The 20,954-nt window shown below is 44.9% G+C and overlaps 1 protein-coding gene across 1 annotated transcript in view; it reads left to right on the top strand.

Annotated features, from left to right (window-relative positions):
- The first annotated feature begins 15,165 nt into the window (after positions 1–15,165).
- Positions 15,166–20,954, top strand: part of LOC147091388 (putative G protein-coupled receptor 139) — a 30,816-nt gene continuing 25,027 nt past the window's right edge. Inside the window, exon 1 of the mRNA XM_085976585.1 lies at positions 15,166–15,315. Within this exon, the coding sequence (XP_085832711.1) occupies positions 15,219–15,315 (97 nt within the window). The 5' untranslated portion in view covers positions 15,166–15,218. The remainder of the gene's footprint in view (positions 15,316–20,954) is intronic.

The raw sequence follows: 20,954 nt of genomic DNA, 5'->3' as shown, positions 1-20,954 counted from the left end.
TTACTGATTATAACAGCATGGTCGGAGTGTGTCAGTAATTGCGTTAATATAAACCTGTAACCACTGTCAGTGAGTTTATATTTTTGAGGTCAGTGGGATTGACTTACAGTTCAAATGATGTCACTGGCGCTGAATTACGATGTACACAGTATGTCAGTGAGTGTGCTTATACTATCCTATCGATTTCTCACTCGAAATGGAGAGCGAAGAAATTGACTCAGAGACTAAGGTCCTGAATTTAAACAAGGGGAATTATGATGCCATGAGACGGGAACTGAGTAGGTCTGATTGGACAACGTTCCTGAGAGGACTGGAGGTAGATAAACAATGGCAAACATTTAAAGATAGAATGACAAAATTGCAAAAATTGTTTATACCAATCTGGCATAAAAGGAAATCTAAAAAGGTGACTCAACCGTGGATAACAGGGGAAATTAGAGACAGCATAAAATCCAAAGATAGGGCGTATAAAATAGCCAAAAAAAGCGCCAGAGCGGAAGATTGGGAACAGTTTAAGATAGAGCAAAGGAGGGCAAAGGGCATGATCAAGAGGGGCAAAATAGCTTACGAAAACAAGCTGGCGGAAAATATAAAAACTAACTCCAAAAGCTTTTATAAATATATCAAAAGGAAAAGACTGGTGAAAACCAAAGTTGGTCCATTGCAGTCAGATACGGGGGAATATATAATGGGAAATAAGGAAATGGCAGATCAACTAAATGCATACTTTGGGTCAGTCTTTACGAAGGAAGACACAAAAAACCTCCCTGGGATATCGGGAAAAATAGGGACATTGGCAAAGGAGGAACTGACGCAAATCAATATCTCTAAGGATATGGTGTTAAGGAAGCTAAAGGGATTGAAGGTGGACAAATCCCCAGGGCCTGATAACATGCATCCTAGGGTACTGAAGGAGGTGGCCCTAGAGATAGCGGATGCATTAAGGATGATTTTTCAGAATTCATTAGACTCGGGAACAGTGCCGATGGATTGGAGGGTAGCTAACGTTACCCCACTATTCAAAAAGGGGGGTAGGGAAAAAGCAGGTAATTACAGACCTGTAAGCCTTACATCAGTTGTGGGCAAAATGCTGGAGTCCATCATTAAGGATGAAATAGCGGAGCACTTAGCAAATGGGGACAGGATAGGACAGAGTCAACATGGATTTACAAAGGGTAAATCGTGCTTGACTAATCTATTGGAATTTTTTGAGGGAGTAACTGGTAGAATAGATGGGGAGAGCCAGTAGATGTGGTGTACCTGGACTTCCAAAAGGCCTTCGATAAGGTCCCACATAAAAGATTAGCATGGAAAATTGAGGCTCATGGGATAAAGGGGAAAGTTTTGGCGTGGATAGGGAACTGGCTGTCAGATAGAAAACAGAGAGTTGGAATAAACGGCTCATTTTGTGAATGGCAGGCAGTAACAAGTGGGGTACCACAGGGATCTGTCCTGGGCCCCCAGCTGTTCACAATTTACATTAATGACCTGGATCAGGGAGTCGGATGCAGCATTTCCAAATTTGCAGACGACACTAAACTAGGAGGTGGGGTGGGCTCAGAGGAAGAGACCAGGAAGCTCCAGAGCGATTTGGACAGACTGGGCGATTGGGCGGATAAATGGCAGATGCACTATAATGTGGACAAGTGCGAAGTTATCCACCTTGGGTGCAGGAACGGGAGGGCAAATTATTATTTAAATGGCAATAGATTGGGAGAGGGGGAAGTACAGAGAGACCTGGGTGTTCTTGTACACCAGTCACTGAAGGCGAGCATGCAGGTGCAACAGGCGGTCAAGAAGGCAAACGGTATGCTGGCCTTCATAGCAAAAGGGTTAGAATACAGGAACAGGGATACCTTGCTGCAGCTGTACAGGGCACTGGTGAGACCACACCTCGAGTACTGTGTACAGTTTTGGTCGCCTCATCTGAGGAAGGATGTTCTTGCCATGGAGGGGGTGCAGCGGCGATTCACCAGGCTGATACCAGGAATGGCGGGAATGACCTATGAGGAGAGACTATGTAGTTTAGGGATGTACACACTGGAGTTTAGAAGATTGAGAGGGGACCTCATAGAAGTGTATAAAATTCTGACAGGTCTAGACAGACTGGATGCAGAAGGAATGTTTCCCTTGGCGGGTGAGAACAGAACTAGAGGACATAATTTAAGGATAAGGGCTAAACCATTTAGGACAGAGATGAGGGGGAATTTCTTCACTCAGAGAGTGGTGAACCTGTGGAACTCATTGCCACAGAGGGCAGTGTACGCCAGCTCATTAAATATATTTAAGAGGGAATTAGATATATTTCTACGGGCAAAAGGGGTTAAGGGTTACGGAGAGAAGGCGGGGACGGGATACTGAATTAAAGGATCAGCCATGATCTCATTAAATGGCGGAGCAGGCACGAAGGGCCGAATGGCCTACTCCTGCTCCTATCTTCTATGTATCTATGTATCTATGTAAGACTGGCCCCACAGGCGAAACTGGGTCAGACAGAATATGAGGCAGGATTAAGTTCTGAAGCTGGAACTTCTTCAGTATTCTCATCCTTTAATTAATTTTACAATTAAATTAAAGGGATATTTCCCCACATTTATCAACTGCTGTTGAAACTAGTCTGTGTCACAGCATGAATAGAAGTGTCTGTGCAGCAATGCACGAGCTGGTGCATTTGACCAAAATCTGGTAAATATATAGGTAGAGATGCAAAATAATCTACCAATCACTGCACCTGGTTATATATAGAATACACCATAAGCACTGATCATAACAGGATGAAATTACACGAAAGAGCAAAGATTAAAATGATGGACTTCCTTCGGCTCACCATCTCTGTGTCTCTGGGACTCTCCCCACTGCTGGGACCACGGAGTCTCCAGCGGGCTCTGCTGGCCACTAAAATGTGCCTGACTGTGACAGCAGTGAGCAGCAGAATCCGAACAATTGGGACCCCCGGGGTGAGAATATGATGAAGGAACTCGATTGCTCCACAGACCGGTGAATACTGAACATCGATTGCAACATCACAAAACCAGGGGACGAGCACATCGCCATATACATCTGTTAAAATAAAATACCAGAAAACGTTTTTTAAACAGCTCAGCAGAATCACTGTTCTTAGAACCACAGCCCACGTTTTGTTGTTGAAGTCATTTTCTTTCAGCTTCTGTAAACAAATGGCCACAAAGCGATCAAAGGTGAAAGTTACAGTGTAACAGACAGAACAGTCTGGAACTGCATAAAGCAGGATGGCGTGGATATTACAGACGGGGATAGAATACACAGGATCAAGCGATTTATTATAAGATATCGAAATCTGCCTCAATATCAGGTCGAGGATAACGAACAGTAGATCCGCCGCTGCCATGGCCACAAGGTAGCGAGTGACACATGTGGAGAGACCACACTTTCCCCGAGACAGGATCGCAATGGTCAATAATTTAAATGTGTGCAAGGGAAATAAACAGGGAAGTTTTACATCAGGCTAGTAGCAAAAGCAGCAGTTTGATAGAATTCGGGTTGAAATCTGCAATTAATTACCGATATTCATTGATATAATGTAATTATGTTAATTTTGAAGCTGTAAATCTTTCTTGTAAGAATAATTAATCAATAAATGAAATGAGATTAAATACATGAAAGTAACAGATGTTTGCTCACTGAGAGATGAAATGATAGATCTACCATTTGCCCAGCACTTAAAAGCATCTGCTGAGGTACCAGTGATGCAAAGGACCAGAACATCTCAGGAATAGATTGGGATGAGCAGATTAGCAAATTTCAGAAATGTAGTGAACTTATTGATTGTGTCCAGGATAGTGTTCTGTTACAATTGGATCTATAACCAACAAGGGGCATGCCATGTTAGATTAATAATGAGTAATGAGCCAGATTTACTTAACAGCCTAACAGTGTGGAACATTTTTTTAATAGTCATCATAACATGATCGAGTTCAATGAATAGAAACACGAAACTGCTACTAAGTTTCTAGGTTTAGGTAAGGTGGACTTCAATGGGATGAATCAGACACTCTCCGCAGTAGACTGGTCAAACCTGTTAATGGATAAATCAATATACAATTATTGGGGATGTTCAAAAATGAATTTAAACTGATACAGAACCAGCTTATACCCCTGAGAGGCAAGAGCTCTATTTGTCAGCAACAGCCCTGGACGACTAATGAGCTACAGGCAGCATGGAAAAAAAAGATCAAATCTATCAAAATTCAAAAATAGCCCACATCCTGGCGAATGGGAAAGATAGAAAGAACAGCACAGTGTCACAAAACAGATATTAAGAGCTAGAAAAGGGAGAATGAAAAGAAAGTTGCAAGGGATATCAAAATCAACACAAATAATGTTAACAATTCTATTAGGAAAAATGTGTAGTCAGGATTATTGTTGAACACTTCACAACTGAACGCAGTGATACTGTCAATGATAATAAGGTAATGGCAGACAGAATGAATGCAGAATTTGTGTCAGTATTTACAGTACAGGAAGAGGATAGCATGCCAGAAATCCCTAGGAAACCAATATTGAATCAGTGACAGGGACTCAATAAAATTAACGTCAATAAAATAACAGTAATAAATAAAAGAATGACTCTAAAGTGTGACACATTCCCAGGAACAGATGGGATCTCAACTCTTTACATTTTTTATTAACGATGTAGATGATGGCATAGAAAGTAATTTAACAAATTTGCGGATGACACTAAGTTAGGCAGCAATGTAGTCAGTATAGGTGAATGCATGAAATTGCAAAGGGATTTCGATAGATTAAATGAATGGGCGAAGATGTGGCAAATGGATTTTAACCTTATCAATTGTGAGGTTTTACATTTAGTATGTAAAAAAGGATAGAAGAGTGTACTTTCTAAATGGTAAAAAGCTAAAAAGGGAGGTGGTCCAAAGAGACGGGGGTGCATCTACGAAGATCATTAAAATGCCACCGACAGGTGGAGAAAATAATCAAAAACGCTAATGGAATGCTGGCCTTTATATCTAAAGCACGAGCATACAATCATGTGGAAGTTATGCTGCAGCTATACAAAGCACGGGTTAGACAACACCTGGATTAATGTGAGCATTTCTGAGCACCACACATTAGGAAGGATATATTGTCTTGGAGGAAGTGCAGCGCATGTATACCAGAATGACACCCGGTCTCCGAAAGTAAAGTTATGGGGATAAATTACACGAATTAGGAATGAATTCCTTAGAATTTAGAAGGTTAATGGGTGATCTCATCGAAGTTTTCAAGATATTAAGATGGAAAGATTGGTAGCTAGGCAGAGACTATTTCCCTTGGTTGGGGATTCTAGAACTAGGGAGCATAGTCTAAAAATTCGAGCCAGACCTTTCAGGAGTGAAATCAGGAAACACTTCTCACACAAAGGGTGGTATAAGTTTGGAACAGTCTTCCACAAATGGAAGTTGATGATAAATCAATTTTTAATTTTAAACCTGAGATTGATAGATTTTTATTAACCAACGTTATTAGGCCTATGGGGCAAAGTCGGGTATATGGAATTGGTCGCAGATCAGCCATGATCTCATTAAATGTCAAAACAGGCTTTAAGGCCAAAATGGATTACTCCTATTCCTATGTTCCGATGTTCTTAGAAAACCTCGTGCCCCGGGTTCAGTCAGCAATTTGAGCAGTGCAGATCGTTTCTGTGCTCTGTGTTGGGGGTGATGAAATCCCGCTTGTTTTCCTGATATATGTTTCCACATTATTTTTTATATAGATCAATAAATGATTGCAACAGCAACATGCAGAAACTGCAAACCTGGCGTGCAATAATTACAGGCAATTGTATTTAATATGTACGATCTAATACGACAAAGTTAAGATAAATACAAGTAAATTGCAGTTATAAAGACAACTAGGCTGTCAGAAGTGCTTTGACGATTGAGTTTTACCTAATTTTTGTTGAAATATACAAATTGTAGCTCATTGAAAGGAAGATTTTACAAATAACATTGCATAGAATGGACTCTGAATTATAATAAATAGTTATCATTGACAGTGAATGCCTCAGTAAATGTATTTATCAACATCGAATTCAGTTAAATTATTCCACAGGCAATGTGCTGCCAAACGCTTTTGTTAAGTATCTGAACACAAACGGATAAAAGTCATCCTGGTATTTCACATGATGGTTTCCAACTTTGTGCAGAGAATATTAGATGAGAAAATATCAAAGGATTGTCTTAACCTCAGCTGGGATTGTTTTTCATGAAGTACAGCAGGAGGCAATAGAGAACCACTCGGGTTCTCACTGAGAGATCGACTGAACTGTCACAGACAGGTATGTGACTCAATTGTAAATTCAAAACAATAATTGCAACTAACTATTGAAATCTGGCTGAATGAACATTTTAGGAGAATCTAAATAACCCTTGTAATTCTATTAGAACTTATAGAATCAGAGCAAATAATGCAGAACTGGAGCTGGTGGAAAAGGAGACAATGATTGGAACTGAATGATCAGCGGATATTTCAGCCATTTAAAGATATGTACATGACCTGCCAGGATTTCCTTCCTATGACTTTGTTTAAATAACCATACCGAGTAATAGACGAATATAAAAGCAAAATACTGCGAATCTGAAATTAAAGCAAAAACATGTTGCAGATTCTCAGCAGGCGAGACACCATCTGTGGAGAGGGAGAAACAGAGTTAACGTTACAGGTCGATGACCTTTGCCTTTAGGTGCTAAGTCTCCTAAACCATGAAAATATTCTTTTGATCTGTTAGATATGTTCAGTGTAGATAGCAGATGGAAATTAATTAAATAAAGTGCCTGAGTCCAATATCTTTACTTGAACACCACATAGAATATTGCAATCTCGGTAACACCATATCACATTCAGAATCAGCAGCTGACAGCGGCGCCGAATGCATGGGGAATGACAAAGAATACGTGAAGAAGGAGAGAAATACAGTTAAGCGTTATTTACAGAATTAACAGATGGATGCTGAGACTAACCGGGGACACCAACAGCAGCGAATGCAGACGGGGTGGGAGACTAAATTAAAAGAACAGTAAATCTGTTAAACCTAATTTACAGAACTAGTTATTAGATATAGATGCCTTAACAGGAGTACCAAATGTAGCGAGGCTGTTCGTGTATTTTTATACAACAACCCATGCATTAACAACAATAAAACAAAAGAAAGATTTGCATTTATACGATTTAGACAACGGAAAAAATTGAAACACAGAATATCATTAATAACTGAGTAACACACTGTAAATATCAAGCATCATATTAAAGTGTAACTAGGTTTATTGAATTCATAACTGGGCATTGATGCTTACTCGGAAGACCAACAATAGCGAGGAGGGGATAGTAAATTTTTCATATTTCATAAAATAAGTATTTTAATCACAAATCTTCACGCCAATTATCAGTAAGGGGCGGGGGAGGGGGCACAAACATGCCTTCCCTTCAGTGTGTCGCTGGTAGTCTTCGTGCTGGAATGTGAGAGGTGACACAGTGAAGGCTCCTTCTTTATAGCAGAGGAAAATCCCTGAGTGTCATCATTAGGCCTCACTGTAACTGGCATCAATTACAGTCATTGAACAAACAGACTCATTGACCCACTGTCATCACAATACTTTACTGCAATACAATCTAGCTAACCATATTGTACACAGTTTTAAATTAAAAGTGAGTGAATGTGAAATAGTTCACCCGAGCATAAAATATCAAGAGAGAACAATTAGAACGGTGTTTCTCTTCCTGTATTGAACAAATCTTGACACCATAAGATGAGAAAGTAACAGACAACATGATGAGTAAAAGAGGAAAGAAAGCTGGATTGCCCCATTCTATTTATCTGATTTATTCAAACCCAGATCATGAGGTTAAAAATAGTCGCCATCAATAAAAATTCTTAAACGGCAGGTTTTTAGAGGTGAACCCAGTGATGGAAAGATCCTAATCGCACAAAACACTGTACTGGCCTCAATCCAGGAATTACATTCCCAGGGCTGACGAGATTACACTGCTCCTGCTTCAATCCAGGAAACATTCTCTGGACCGCCGGGATTACACTGTTGCTGCCTCAGTCCAAGAATATCACTCCCAGGCCGGCTACATTGTTCCCTCCTCAGTCCAAGAATGTTTGCCCTGGGCAGCCTAGATTATACGGCAGCCACTTCATTTCAGGATTTTAAATCTCTGCACCGCCTAGATTACACTGCCAAGCCTCAGTCCGGGAATTTCTTTGCCAGGGAGGCCTACATTACACTGCTCCTATCTGAGTTCAGGAATTTTTTTCTCTGGACCAACTGGATTGTACTGCTCCCGCCTCAATCCAGGAGGTTACTTCTCGGGCCTCCTTGATTACACAGATAACTCGTGATTCAAGGAATTCAATAAACAGGGCAGCCTACATTACACTGCTCCCGCCTCAATACAGTTTTTTTTTAATTTAAAGTCCACCCAGATTAAACAATTCCCATCTGAAACCAGTATTATAATTCTATGGACCACCTGGATTTCGCTGCTCCCGCCTCAGTCAAGTTATGTTTTCAGGGTCCATAGCCTTCGCTATATCCAGTGCGCTCAGCCATTTCTTGACACCACGGGGACTGAATCGAATTGGCTGAAGAATGGCTTCTGTGATAGTGGGGACCTCAGGAGCAGGCCGATATGGATCATCCCCTCGGCTCTTCTGGCTGAAGATGGTTGCAAATGCTTCAGCTTTGTCTTTTGCACTCACTGCTGCGCTCTACCATCATTGAGGATGAGGATATTCATGGAGCCTCCTCCTCCCGTTAGTTGTTTTATCATCCACCACTATTCACGACTGGATTTGGCAGGACTGCAGAACTTTGATCTGATCCGCTGATTGTGGCCTCGCTTAGCCGTGTCAAAAGCATGCTGCTTCTGCTTTTTAGCATGCATGCAGTCCTGCATTGCAGCCTCCCAAGGTTGAACCTCATTTTGACGTACGACTGGTGCTGCTCCTGGCCTGCTCTTCTATGATTCTTATTGAACCAGGGTTGGTCCCCTGGCTTGATGCTATTGGTAGAGTGAGGGATATGCCGGGCCATGAGGTTACAGATTTTGTTGCTGGAGGTGTATCTCTGTAGGAACAGCCTGGGTCAATTTAAGTATGAGTTCTCAGGGTCATTGATAGGAACCTTCTGGGTTAATCTACGACCAGTCTGGTTCTGTTTGGAAGCCGAATAGACCTGTGTAGCAGCTGCTGGGTGTGTGTAGGAGCTCCCTGTTCCTGTGTTGCAGCTCCGTGTGGGCCGCTTGTATCTCACTTGGTCAGTTTAGGAGCTTCATCTCTCTGTGTCGGTGCTTACTGGGTTTGTGTAGGAGCTGCCTGGGTGTGTGGAGGTGCTGAATGGGTCTGTGCAAGAGCTGTCTGGAACAGTGACATTACATGTCTGGGACTATGTTGCAGCTACGGGGTCTGTGTAGGAGCTGTCTGGGTCTCTTTTGGGCCTGTCTGGGCTGTGTAGGAGCTGTATGCGATTGGAAAGCTGAGCTCTCAGTATGTTTAGGGGCTGTCTGGGCGAGGTTTGGGTCTGTCTGATAGCAAAATACTGCAGATGTTGGAAATCCGAAATAACAACAGAAAATGCTGGAAAAACTCAGCAGGTCAGGCAACATCCGTGGAGAGAAATTTGAGTTGACGTTTCGGGTTTGACCCTTCTTCAAAACTGGAGAGAAAAGGAACTAGATCGAAGGCAGGGCTGCGATCGGACAAAAAAAAAGGCAGCCCTGCCTTCGATCTAGTTCCTTTTCTCTCCAGTTTTGAAGAAGGGTCAAACCCGAAACGTCAACTCAAATTTCTCTCCACGGATGTTGCCTGACCTGCTGAGTTTTTCCAGCATTTTCTGTTGTTATTTGGGTCTGCCTGATTCTGATTAGGAGCCATCTAGGTCCATGAAGCAGCTGCTAAAGCTCCATCTGTCTCCAATATAAGCTATCTGTGTTTGTGTAGGTCCCTTCTGTGTCTATGACCCAATTGTCTGTGTCTGTGTTGGAGCGTGTGTGTCTGTGAACGAAGTGTCTGGATGCAATTCAGAACTGCCAGCGTCGTTATATGAGGTTCTAGATCTGTGTACATGCAGCCAATGTCTGCAAAAGTAGCTTTCTGGGCGTGCATAAGCGCAGTCTGGATCTGTGTAGGAGCTATGTAACTGTGCAAAAGTTGTCTGGGTCGTTGTTGCAGCGGTCTGACTCTGTGTTGGAGCTTCCGTGTCATTGTATGATCTCTCTGGGTCAGTGATAAGAACTGGCTGGGTCAATATAGGAACAGCCTGTCTTTGCCTACAACTAATCTTAACTGCCCTCTGAAATGACCTAGCGAGCCAATCAGTTGTAATACACCGCTACAAAACAAAATAATAGGAATAAAACTGGACGGACCTCCCAGCATCAAACTTGGCACCAGCTGCGGACAAGACAACAGCACACCCAGCCCTGTCGAACCTGCAAAGTTCTCCTCACCAACATCTGGGGATTTGTGCCAAAATTGGGAGAGCTCTCCCATAGCCTAGTGAAGCAACAGCCTGACATCGTCCGAGGTGGCTCCTAATGAAAAGCATTTCTTTCATTTACTCATGGATTCAGGTCAATCATGGGCATGGAAACCTCCTGCAGATTACCACCTACCGCCCTCTCTCAGAAGCTGTCTCAGTACTCCTCCATGTTCAACACTACTTGGAAGAAGCACTGAGGGCCGCAAGGGCACAGAATGCATTCAGGCTGTGGAACTTCAATGTCCAGCTACAAGAGCAGGCTCGTTATCACCAGTACTGACCGAGCTGGCCGAGTCCTGAAGGACATAGCGGCCAGTCTGGGCCTGCGACAGGGGGTGAGAGAACCAACATGAGGGAAAATCTTCTTGACCTTGTCTTCACCAATCTAGCAGTCACAGATGCCTCTGTCCATGAGAGTATTGGTAGCAGGCGCCACTGCGTTTATTGTGGAGACAAAGTCCCTTCACACTGAGGACACTCTCCATCGTGTTGTGTGGTGCTACCCCCGTGCTAAATGGGATAGATTCAGAACAGATCGAGCAGCTCAAATCTAGGCTTCCACGAGGCGTTGTGGGCCATCATCATCAGCAGCAGATATGTATTCCACCTCCGTCTGTGGCCTCATGGCCCGGCATATCCCTCACTCCTCCATTACCACCAAGCCAGGGGACCAACCCTGCTTCAATAAGGAGTGTAGAAGAGCACGCCAGAAGCAGCACCAGGCATACCTCAAATTAGGTTCCAACCTGGGGTAGCTGCAACACAGGACTACATGCATGCTAAACAGCAGAAGCAGCATGCTATAGACGGGGCTAAGCAATCTCACAATCAATGGATCAAATCAAAGCCCTGCATTCCTGCCACATCCAGTCGTGAATGTTGGTGGATCATTAAACATCTAACGGGAGCAAGGAGCTTCATGAAGATCCCTATCCTCAAATATTGTGTAGCCCAGTACGCGAGTGTAAAACACAATGCTGAAGCGTTTCCAATCATCTTCAGCCAAAAGTGCCGAGTGGATGATTCATATCGGCATACTCCTGAGGTCGCAACCATCACAGAAGTCAGTCTTTAGCCAATTCGATACACACCACGTGATATCAAGATACGGCTAAGTGAACTGGATACAGCAAAGGCTATGGTGCCAGACAACATTCTGTCTATCGTGCTGTGGGCTTGCGCTCAAGAAATAGCCGCGCCAACAGCAACTGTTCCTGTACAGCTATAATACTGGCATATATCCGAGAATGTGGAAAACTGACTGGGTATGGGCTGTCCACAAAAAGCTGGACAAATCCAACACGGCCAATTACCGCCCCATCAGTCTACTCTCAATCATCAGCAATGTGATGTAAGGTGTCGTCGACAGTCCTATCAAGCAGCACTTACTCACCAATAACCAGTTTGGGTTCCGCCATGAACTTTCGGCTCCTTACCTCATTACAGCCTTGTTACAAACATGGACAAAGGAGCTGAATTCCAGCGGTGAGGTGAGAGTGACTGCACTGAACATCATGGCAGCATTTGAACGATTGCGAAATCAAAGAGCCCTAGTAAAGCTGAAGTCAATGGGAATCTGGGGGAAAAATCTCCTCTGTCTGGAATTATAACTAGCACAATGGAAAATGGTTGTAGTGGTTAAAGATCAATCGTCACAATCCCAGGGCATTGCTGCAGGAGTTCATCAGTGCATTGTCCTCGGCCCAACGATCTTCTGTTGGTTTAGCAATGAACTTCCCTCCTTCATAAGGGCAGAAATGGGGATGATCGCTGAAGACAGCACAGTGTTCAGTGTCACTCCGAACTCTTCAGATAATGACGTAGTCCATGCCCACATGCAACAAGACATGGACGACGTTCAGGCTTGAGCTTTTAAGTGGCTGGTAACATTCACACCACAGAAGTGCCAGGCAATGACTATCTCCTACAAGCGAGAGTATAACCACCACCCCTTGATATTCAATGGCATTGCCATCACTGAATCCCCCGCCATCAGCTTCATGGGGGTCACCATTGACCAGAAACTTAACTGGACCAGCCACATATAGCTGTGGCAACAATTGCATATCAGGGGCTAGGTATTCTGCAGCGAGTCTCTTACCTCCTGACTCCCGAATGCCTTTCCACCATCTGCAAGGCACAATTACTGAGTGTTTTGGAATTCTTTCCACTTGTCTTGATGCAGCTCCAAAAAACTCAGTAATCTCGACACTATCCAGACATCTGCTTAATTGGTGCCCCCTCCACCAGTTTAAACATTCACCCCCTCCAACACCATCGTATCATGTCTGCAGTATGTGCCATCTATTCGCATGTCAGCAATGCGCACAACCCGTGAACAAAAATAAAGGTTATAGATGCTGGATCCATATGCCGGAGTTGGTAGAAGTCAAATAATGCATACAGAAATTCGTGGGGAACCAATGGACCAATGGTCAATGGTATAATGAGGATGACAAATCCATATAATTAGAGAAAAAGTATCGTAGAAACTAATGGGACTAAAAGTTGACAGCTCCCCTGGACCTGATGGCCTACATTCTAGAGTTCTACAAGAGGTGGGTGCAGAGATAGTGGATGCATTGGTTTTGATCTTCCAAAATTTCCTAGATTCTAGAAAGATCACAGCAGATTGGAAGGTCGCAAATGTAACACCGCTTTCCAAGACAGGAGCTAGAATGAAAACAGGGAACTGCAGACATCAGTTGTCGGGAAAATGCTGAAATCCATTGATAAGAAAGTAGTGTGAGGGCTCTTAGAAACATGATTTGACAGCATCAACAAGTTTTTATGAATGGGAAATCGTGTTTGACAAATTTATTCCAGTGCTTTGAGGATGTAACTAGCAGGGTTTATAATGGGGAACAAGTGGATGTAGTTTATGTGGAATTCCAAAAGGCATTCAAAAAGGTGCCACGTAACGGTTATTACACAAGATAAGGGCTCATGCTGTTGGGGTTAACATAATAGCATGGATACCGGATTGTTTAATGGACAGAATTAGAGTATTGGGATAAACAGGTATTTTTCAGGTTGGCAGGCTGTAACTAGTGGGGTGCTGCAAGGATCAGTGCTTGGGCCTCAGCTACTTACAATCTATATTAATGACCTAGATGAAGGTTCCGAGTGTAATGTATCCAATTTTGCTGATGATACAAAGCAAGGTGGGACAGTAAGCTGTGAGGGGAACACAGAGTCTGCAAAGAGATATAGATCGACTAAGTGAGTGGGCATTAAGGTGGCAGATGGAATACTATGTAGGGACATGTGAGGTTATTCACTTTGGTAGGAAGAATAGGAAAACAAAACATTTTTACAATGCTAAGAACATTTTTAAAGTTTGTGTTCAGGGAGTTTTGGATGTCCTCGTGCAAGGAGCACAGAAATCTAGCATGCAGGTACAGCAAGCAATAAGGAAGGCAAATGGCATTTTGGTCTTCACTGCAAGTGAGTAAGGAAGTCTTGCTACAAGTGTACAGGGCCTTGGTGAGACCATACCTGGAGTACTGTGCACAGTTTCGCTCTCCTTATCTAAGGAAAGATATATTTGCCTTGGAGGTGGTGAAGCGAAGGTTCACTAGATTGCTTCCTAGGATGAGAGGGCTGTCCTATGATGAGGGATTGTGTGGAATGGGTCTATATTCACTGAAGTTTAAAAGAATGAGTGGTGATCTCATTGAACTGACAAGGTTCTGAAGGAGATTGACAGGGTAGATGCTGATACGTTGTCTCCTCTGGCTGGAGTGTCTAGAACTACGGGGCATAGTCTCAGTATAAATGCTGGGTCGGTTCATTGGAGCTAGTTTAGTTTATAGATGCTGGTTCAGTTCATTGGGGCTCATTATGTTTATAGATGCTGGGTCAGTTTATTGTTGCTTGTTAGTGTATAGATGTGGGGTCAAATTATTTAAGCTGGTTTAATTTATAGATGCTGTGCCAGTTTATAGATGCTGTGCCAATTTATTGGCGCTGGTTTCCTTTATATAATTCTTGATCAATTTATTTGAGCTAATTTAGATTATAAATTCTGGTTTAGTTTATTGGAACTACTTTACTTTGTATTAACGGTGTCAGTTAAATCTTGCTTGCTAAGGTTATTCGACGTTTCAATTAATATACTGGGTCAGATTTTCTTTGCTGCATCAGGTGATTTAATTTATAGATGCACCCAGTGAGTTAATAAGCACAAGTAACGTTACCGAGCATCTAAAATCTGTAGAGTCTGTAAGTACAGTTCAGTTATGTGACTCGCCTTGTGGAGTCTATGCAAACACTGCCCACCTTGTGACTCCTCTTTTGAAGTCATTGTAAATACACACTCACTCCGGGACTCTCCTCTGTGGAACCTTTCTACCTACAGACCCACTCAGTGACTCATCTAGTGTGGACTCCGTAAGTCCATTCTACAAATTATTTTCCTTGAGACTTGAAAATTATTTTCTGAGATTTAAAGAGATTAATTGCACATCTAGTTAAACATTTGTTATGACACAAAACGTGTTGGTTTGAAATGTGTTATTGGAAATGTTATTTCATTGACTGTAATTAGTGTCAGTCTCCATGGAACCTAATTGTGTCACTGAAGGCTTTCCTTCTTCTATTAATAAGGGAGTCCTTTCAATGCGTCATTACAAAGTGTCAGTGTGAGCAACACCTCCGGTACTGACAGGGACCAGCGGCTGCACGTAGAGGAAGAGAATGCACGAGAGATATCCATTAAAGTTGCAGATATTATTTTTCCTATTTAAAGCACAGAAGTTTTACTATCCTCTGCTCGCTGCTGTTGGTGTTCCTGGTAAGACTCTGTATCTACCTATTGTATAAAGCATGTTTCACTATAATACTGTTTCTGTTAGTTTAAGTCGGTAGATCTAGCTACTACTTTTATTCAGTGACATTCTTTGGTTCCGTGGGTGACGATGCTTTAATTTTCCATCGTATGATTATTACCAAGTAGCCCATTTCCTCCTCTGAATTCAATGAATGGCACGGCTTCACTTTCACCATTTCTCCCACATGATGTATTCTTCTTAAGATTAAAATATTCTTCGTGTGTCCAATAGAGATTAGAAATCAGAAATCACTCATTATCTAACACAACCATCCAGCTCACTTTCCACCGGCATCACCTCAATGGTTCTTTTCCTGGATGGTTTGATATTAAAACAAGTATGAATTATCTTCCAACAATAAGTTGATTTTTTCTTTGATTTTCAGTGCACTCATTTCCAAGCATTGTTTTGAAATAATTGAATTCCTTGCTGCCTGTCACAGGTGAGGGAATCTCAGTCAGTCCAAAATTGAACTTTCTCTCATGTCCTTCTCTCATTTACTGTAAATGTTTCTAACTGCCGTATCGTGAACGCTGCTCACTTTGATATTTTACTGTCTATATCCGTTTGGAAAACTATCCAATTATGAATGAACGGAGACCTCAGTGTCATTTGTCTTGGACGCTAGCGAGAAATGGATGGTGTCGCATCGGCCGCCTGTTATAGGCTGTTTTTAAATTGTGGGAGTGGAGTCATGTTACTTCAGCATCAACATAGCCGATAGAAGCCACCTGCATTAGAAATCCACACACACACTCTTTCCAAAGTTGCAACCGAACAATGACAGTCAGCTTAATCCGGGACTGATATCCCTTCATTACACAGAGTCGCCGAGCAGAGATCAGAAGGGGAGAATTCAGCTGATTCTTTCCATAAACTAGGTTGACCGGGAAATAATCAGCAGCAGGAACTTGGGCTGATTCCCCCGTATGATTTATTAACAGCCATCACTACCTGTCCTGCCACCTTCAAAGGTTTGTTTAAGCACAACTCAGGTCTATCTGATCATGCACCCGCTTTGAAATTGTACCGTTTAGTTTATATTACCTCTGCTCTTGCTTCCTATCGACATGTATCACTTCACACTTCTCTGCGTTAAATTGTATCTGCCATGTGGCTGCCGATTTCACTAGTCTGTCTATGTCCCCCTGAGGTCTGTTACTATCATTCTTACTGTTTATTAACATTTCTGCGTTTCCTGCCATCTTCAAACTTTAAAATTATGTGCTGTGAACCCATGTCCATGGCATTGATATAAATAAAATGAGCAATGGTCCCAGCACCGACATCTGAGGAATACCTTTGTATACTGTGCCTGAAAAACAACCGTTTACCTCCAATCTCTGCTTTCTGTCTCTAAGCCAATTTCCGAGCCATGTTGCCAATGCCACTTTAATCCCATGGGCTTCAATTTTGGTATTATGTGGTACTATGCAAATACCTTTATAAAGCATAGTGCAATTGGGAAAGTATGGGCCGTAACAATCATTGAATCTTAGAATTGGTGAACCAAGTTGTGAGACAATTTGTTTAGCGGATCATGACGCCCTGCTCTGATCACAGGCCTTGCCTGGGTTCAATCAGTGAATTACAAGATCATTGATTTTATTATTTCTGTCATTTGTTCTCAGGATATGGGTGATGCTGTCATGGCCGGTATTACTTGCCCATCCCTAGTCAGCCGTGAGAAAATGGTGGGCCTTCAACTTGAGCCACTGCAGTGCCTGTGGTGAAGGTGCTCCCACTATAGTGTGATGGAAGGAATTTCAGGCTTTTGACCCAGTGACAATGAAGGAACGGTGATATATTTGAAGGGTACGGTAGCATAGTGGTTATGTTGCTTGACTAGCAAACCCGATGCCCGAACAAATGGTCAAGAGTGCAAATCCCACCAGCTGAGGAACTTAAGTTCAAATAATTAAACAAATCTGGATTGAAAAGCTTGTAGCAGGAATGGTGACCATGAAACTACCGGATTGTTGTAAAAACACATCTGGTTCACTACTGTCCTCTATGGAAGGAAACCCACTACCCTTACCCGGTCTGGCCTAAATTTGTCATCAGACACAGAGCAATGAGTTTAACTCTTAACTGCCCAGTGAAATGGCCTAGCAAGCCACTTAGTTTATAAGGCAGCTTACTACCACGTTCTCTGGGGCAATTAGGGAAGGGCAATAAATGCTGGCATTGTCAGCGACGCCCACATTCCTTGAATGAATAAAACATGTCCAAGTCTGTAAAGTGTGTGAATTGAAGCGGAAAATTGGTGGTGATGGTGTTTTGTGGTAGAGTCAGAGACGAATTATAGCCCCTCCCCTGTGCCACTTGTCCCATTGATGTAAATTGTAGAAATCCACCTGTGGCCCTGGGGGTGAAACGTTACTACATTAAAATAATAAACACAACCAAATTAACTTTTGCCATTTTCAGGATGCAAATCCTTTAGTGGACACTTGGCAATGAGTTGGGGCTGAGCACGAGGATGAACATTTTAAAATCGAGGCATTGCCAGACCAGAGCCAGTGTAGGTCAGTAATCACAGGAATGATGGGTGAACGGGACTTGGTGCGATTTAGGGCACGGACAGCAGAGTTTTGGATGCGACTGAAATGCTTGTACTTAACTCCAGATATAACTCTTATAACTCCCGCCCCCCCCCCGGAGCAATCTGCCTCAGATGATAACAAATGACTCTGAATGGGTTCAAGCCAAGCATTTGAGAGACAACGTCTTAGTCGAATACTTCAGCACATTTGATATCTGCTGATTTTGCAGACAAGGTCCGAGAAATTCATCTCTGGCGGTAGTGCTAAATGGGCGGGATCGGATCGTGTGCCCATTACGCGCAGCGCCTGATATTCAGTTCCACTGCAGTCAATGACGGAATTCTAGGCCTAGGGCGTCAATTCTTAACGCTACTTTTCCAGGTTTCTCCGTAACTCAGTGAATTCACTTCAGTGACAAAGAGCTAGTCTCAGTAACCCTGCACCATCAACACCCTTGTGGTCCCAAAATCCATGGTCCCCTGTTTAAAAAACAGCTCCATTCTGGCTCGTAATTGTATAACATGCAATGAACACTTTAACAACAGGACGGAGCCACAGCCAGTGACTAGAAAAATTCACCAGGCTTTTTAAAGAGGTAGGACTAGTCCGGGGCGCTACTTTGGGGCGGGCGCTAACTTCGGGCGGGCGCTTAGGTTAGCGCCCCAAAACTGTCTATACTGAAAATCTAGCCCACTGTCTCTTAAAGAGGCAGGACTAGTCATCCTGGCCTAGAAATTGGGATTTGGCTTAGCCAGGGCTTTAGCGCCGGAAGTTAGTGCCGGCGCTAAGTCCCCTGTGCGCGCCAAAAATTCAGTAGCGCCGCGCCCAAACGGCTGCCGGTGCTACTGAAGCGTCTTAGCGCCTGGAAAAGGGCGCTAACTGCCGTTTCGCGCCGCAATTCCGGCGCTGCGGCACCCGATGCGGTGCGGCAGGCTGGGGAAGTGCAGGCCTCCTCCTTCCGTTAAGGAGGAGCTGCCTGCACCCGGCCGCGGCCCGCGCAAATCTGCTTAAAAATGAGCCCGGCACCTCGGACAAGTGCCGGGCTTGCATCTGTTCCGGGGGGGGGGAGAGAAGTCCGGGGAGGGAGCTGCGGGCAGGCGGCCGGCGGGAAAGCGGCCGGCCGCCGCGGGGCCTTTAATGCGCCGGCGCTAACTGCAGTAAGGCACCTCTGACAAAACGCTGGTTGCGGCTGCCACGGGCGAGGCGGCCGCAACACAATTTCGGAGTTCGGGCGGGTTACCACGGCAACCGGGACGCTGCGCACACCGATGACATCATCGGTGCCGGCGCAGCGCTACCGGAGCAACGCCGATTTAGGGCCCCAGGGAATTTCACTACTGGCCATAACTCTGGCACAAGGCCCTCTAGCGCCTCAAATGAGGCGCTAAGGCTACGGAATTTTCAGCCGACTGGGCTAGATTTTCAGTATAGACAGTTTTGGGGTGCTAACCTTAGCACCCGCCCCAAAGTAGCGCCCCGTTGCCGGAAATTCAGTGGCTTCGCCCTAAGAGGTTGGTGGAGCGCTAAAAGAGGCGTTCCACTACTATCTTTAGGCGCTAAGCCGGCGGTGCCGAGCGCAACACCCGAGCTCGGGCGCAGCGCACGGCAGACACTCTGGTGCCAGTGAGCTATTAAAGGGGAAGGGTGCATGTGTTTTTTTCAAAAGCAGAGTCTGGGGGGGAAAACAGGAGGAGGAGGAGGAGGAGGAGGAGGAGGAGGGGGAGGGGGAGGGGGAGGAGGACGAGGAGGAGGCGGAGGAGGAGGCCGGAAACATAAATACACCGTTCACAACAACACACTGGATCCTTCCACACAGCACATGCAGACTGCCTTTTATAGTGCAGGAGGAGTGCCCTTTAATTTGCGCTCCCCAGGGTGTGTTGCGTTCCATTTTAGAAACGCTCTGGACGCCAGCCGCCCAATGGGGCGGTCCGACTGAAGTTTGTATTCGGGGCGGCCAAAGGGCGTTGCACGAGGATGTGGCGTCATTTTCTGCGTGCGCATCCGGGCGGCCGCTAAACTTTGCGCCGGGGCTAACGGGCAACTTAATTTGGGGCGGGGCGCAAACATTGCTGTGCCCGGGCGCTACACGCATAGTGCCCGAAATTCACTTCTCTTAAGGTGCTAACTGCTGGCGCAAGCAACTGAAAATCTAGCCCACTGTCTTTTAAAGAGGCAGGGCTAGTCATACAGGCTTAGAAATTGGGTTTTGGCGCAGCGACGGCTTTAGCGCCGGAAGTTAGTGCCGGAGCTAAGTCGCGCTGGGCGGGCCAAAAATTCACTAGTTCTGCGCCCAAACGGCTGCCGGCGCTGCTGAAAGCTGTTTGCACCTGAAAACTGGCGCTACGCGCTGAATTGCGGCGCTATTCCGGCGCTGCGGCGCCCGCTGCGGTGCGGCAGGTTCGGGAGTGCAGGCCTCCTCCTTCCGGAGCTGCCTGCACCCGGCCGCGGCCCGCGAAAATCATTGTAAAAATGAGCCCGGCACCTCGGACAAGTGCCGGACTTGCATCTGTCGCGGGGCGGGAGGGGGGAGAAGTCTGTGGAGGGAGCTGCGGCCAGGCGGCCGGCGGGAAAGCGGCCGGCCGCCGCGGGGCCTTTAATGCGCCGGCGCAAAGTCCAGTAAGGCACCTCTGCCAGAATGTTTCTTGCGGCTGCCACGGGCGAGGCGGCCGCAGGTCAATTTCGGAGTTCGGGCGGGTTACCATGGCAACCGGGACGCTGCGCACACCGATGACTTCATCGGTGCTGGCGCAGCGCTAACGGCCTAACGCCGATTTAGGGACCCACTCAATTTCCAAACTGGCCATAGCTCTGGCGCTAGGCCCTCTAGCGCCTCAAAAGCGGCGCTAAGCCTACCGAATTTCTAGGCCACAGGCCTAGAAATTCAGTGCCCTTAGCACCGGTTTTGCGGCGCTAGAGGGCCTAGCGCTGCAATTGGCGCCGGTTCCAAAATTGCCTGGGGCCCTTCCGCGGCGGTAGACCGGTAGCGCTGCGCCGGCACCGATGACGTCATCGGTGTGCGCAGCGTCCCGGTTGCCATGGTAACCCGGCCCCAA

Source organism: Somniosus microcephalus, unplaced genomic scaffold (assembly GCF_052327205.1).
Source record: "Somniosus microcephalus isolate GS21.2 unplaced genomic scaffold, FLI_Smic_1.0 unresolved_chr3, whole genome shotgun sequence".
NCBI classification, from domain to species: Eukaryota; Metazoa; Chordata; class Chondrichthyes; order Squaliformes; family Somniosidae; genus Somniosus; species Somniosus microcephalus.
The sequence above is the reverse complement of the archived record's forward strand: the minus strand, read 5'-3'. Positions and strand labels throughout refer to the sequence as shown.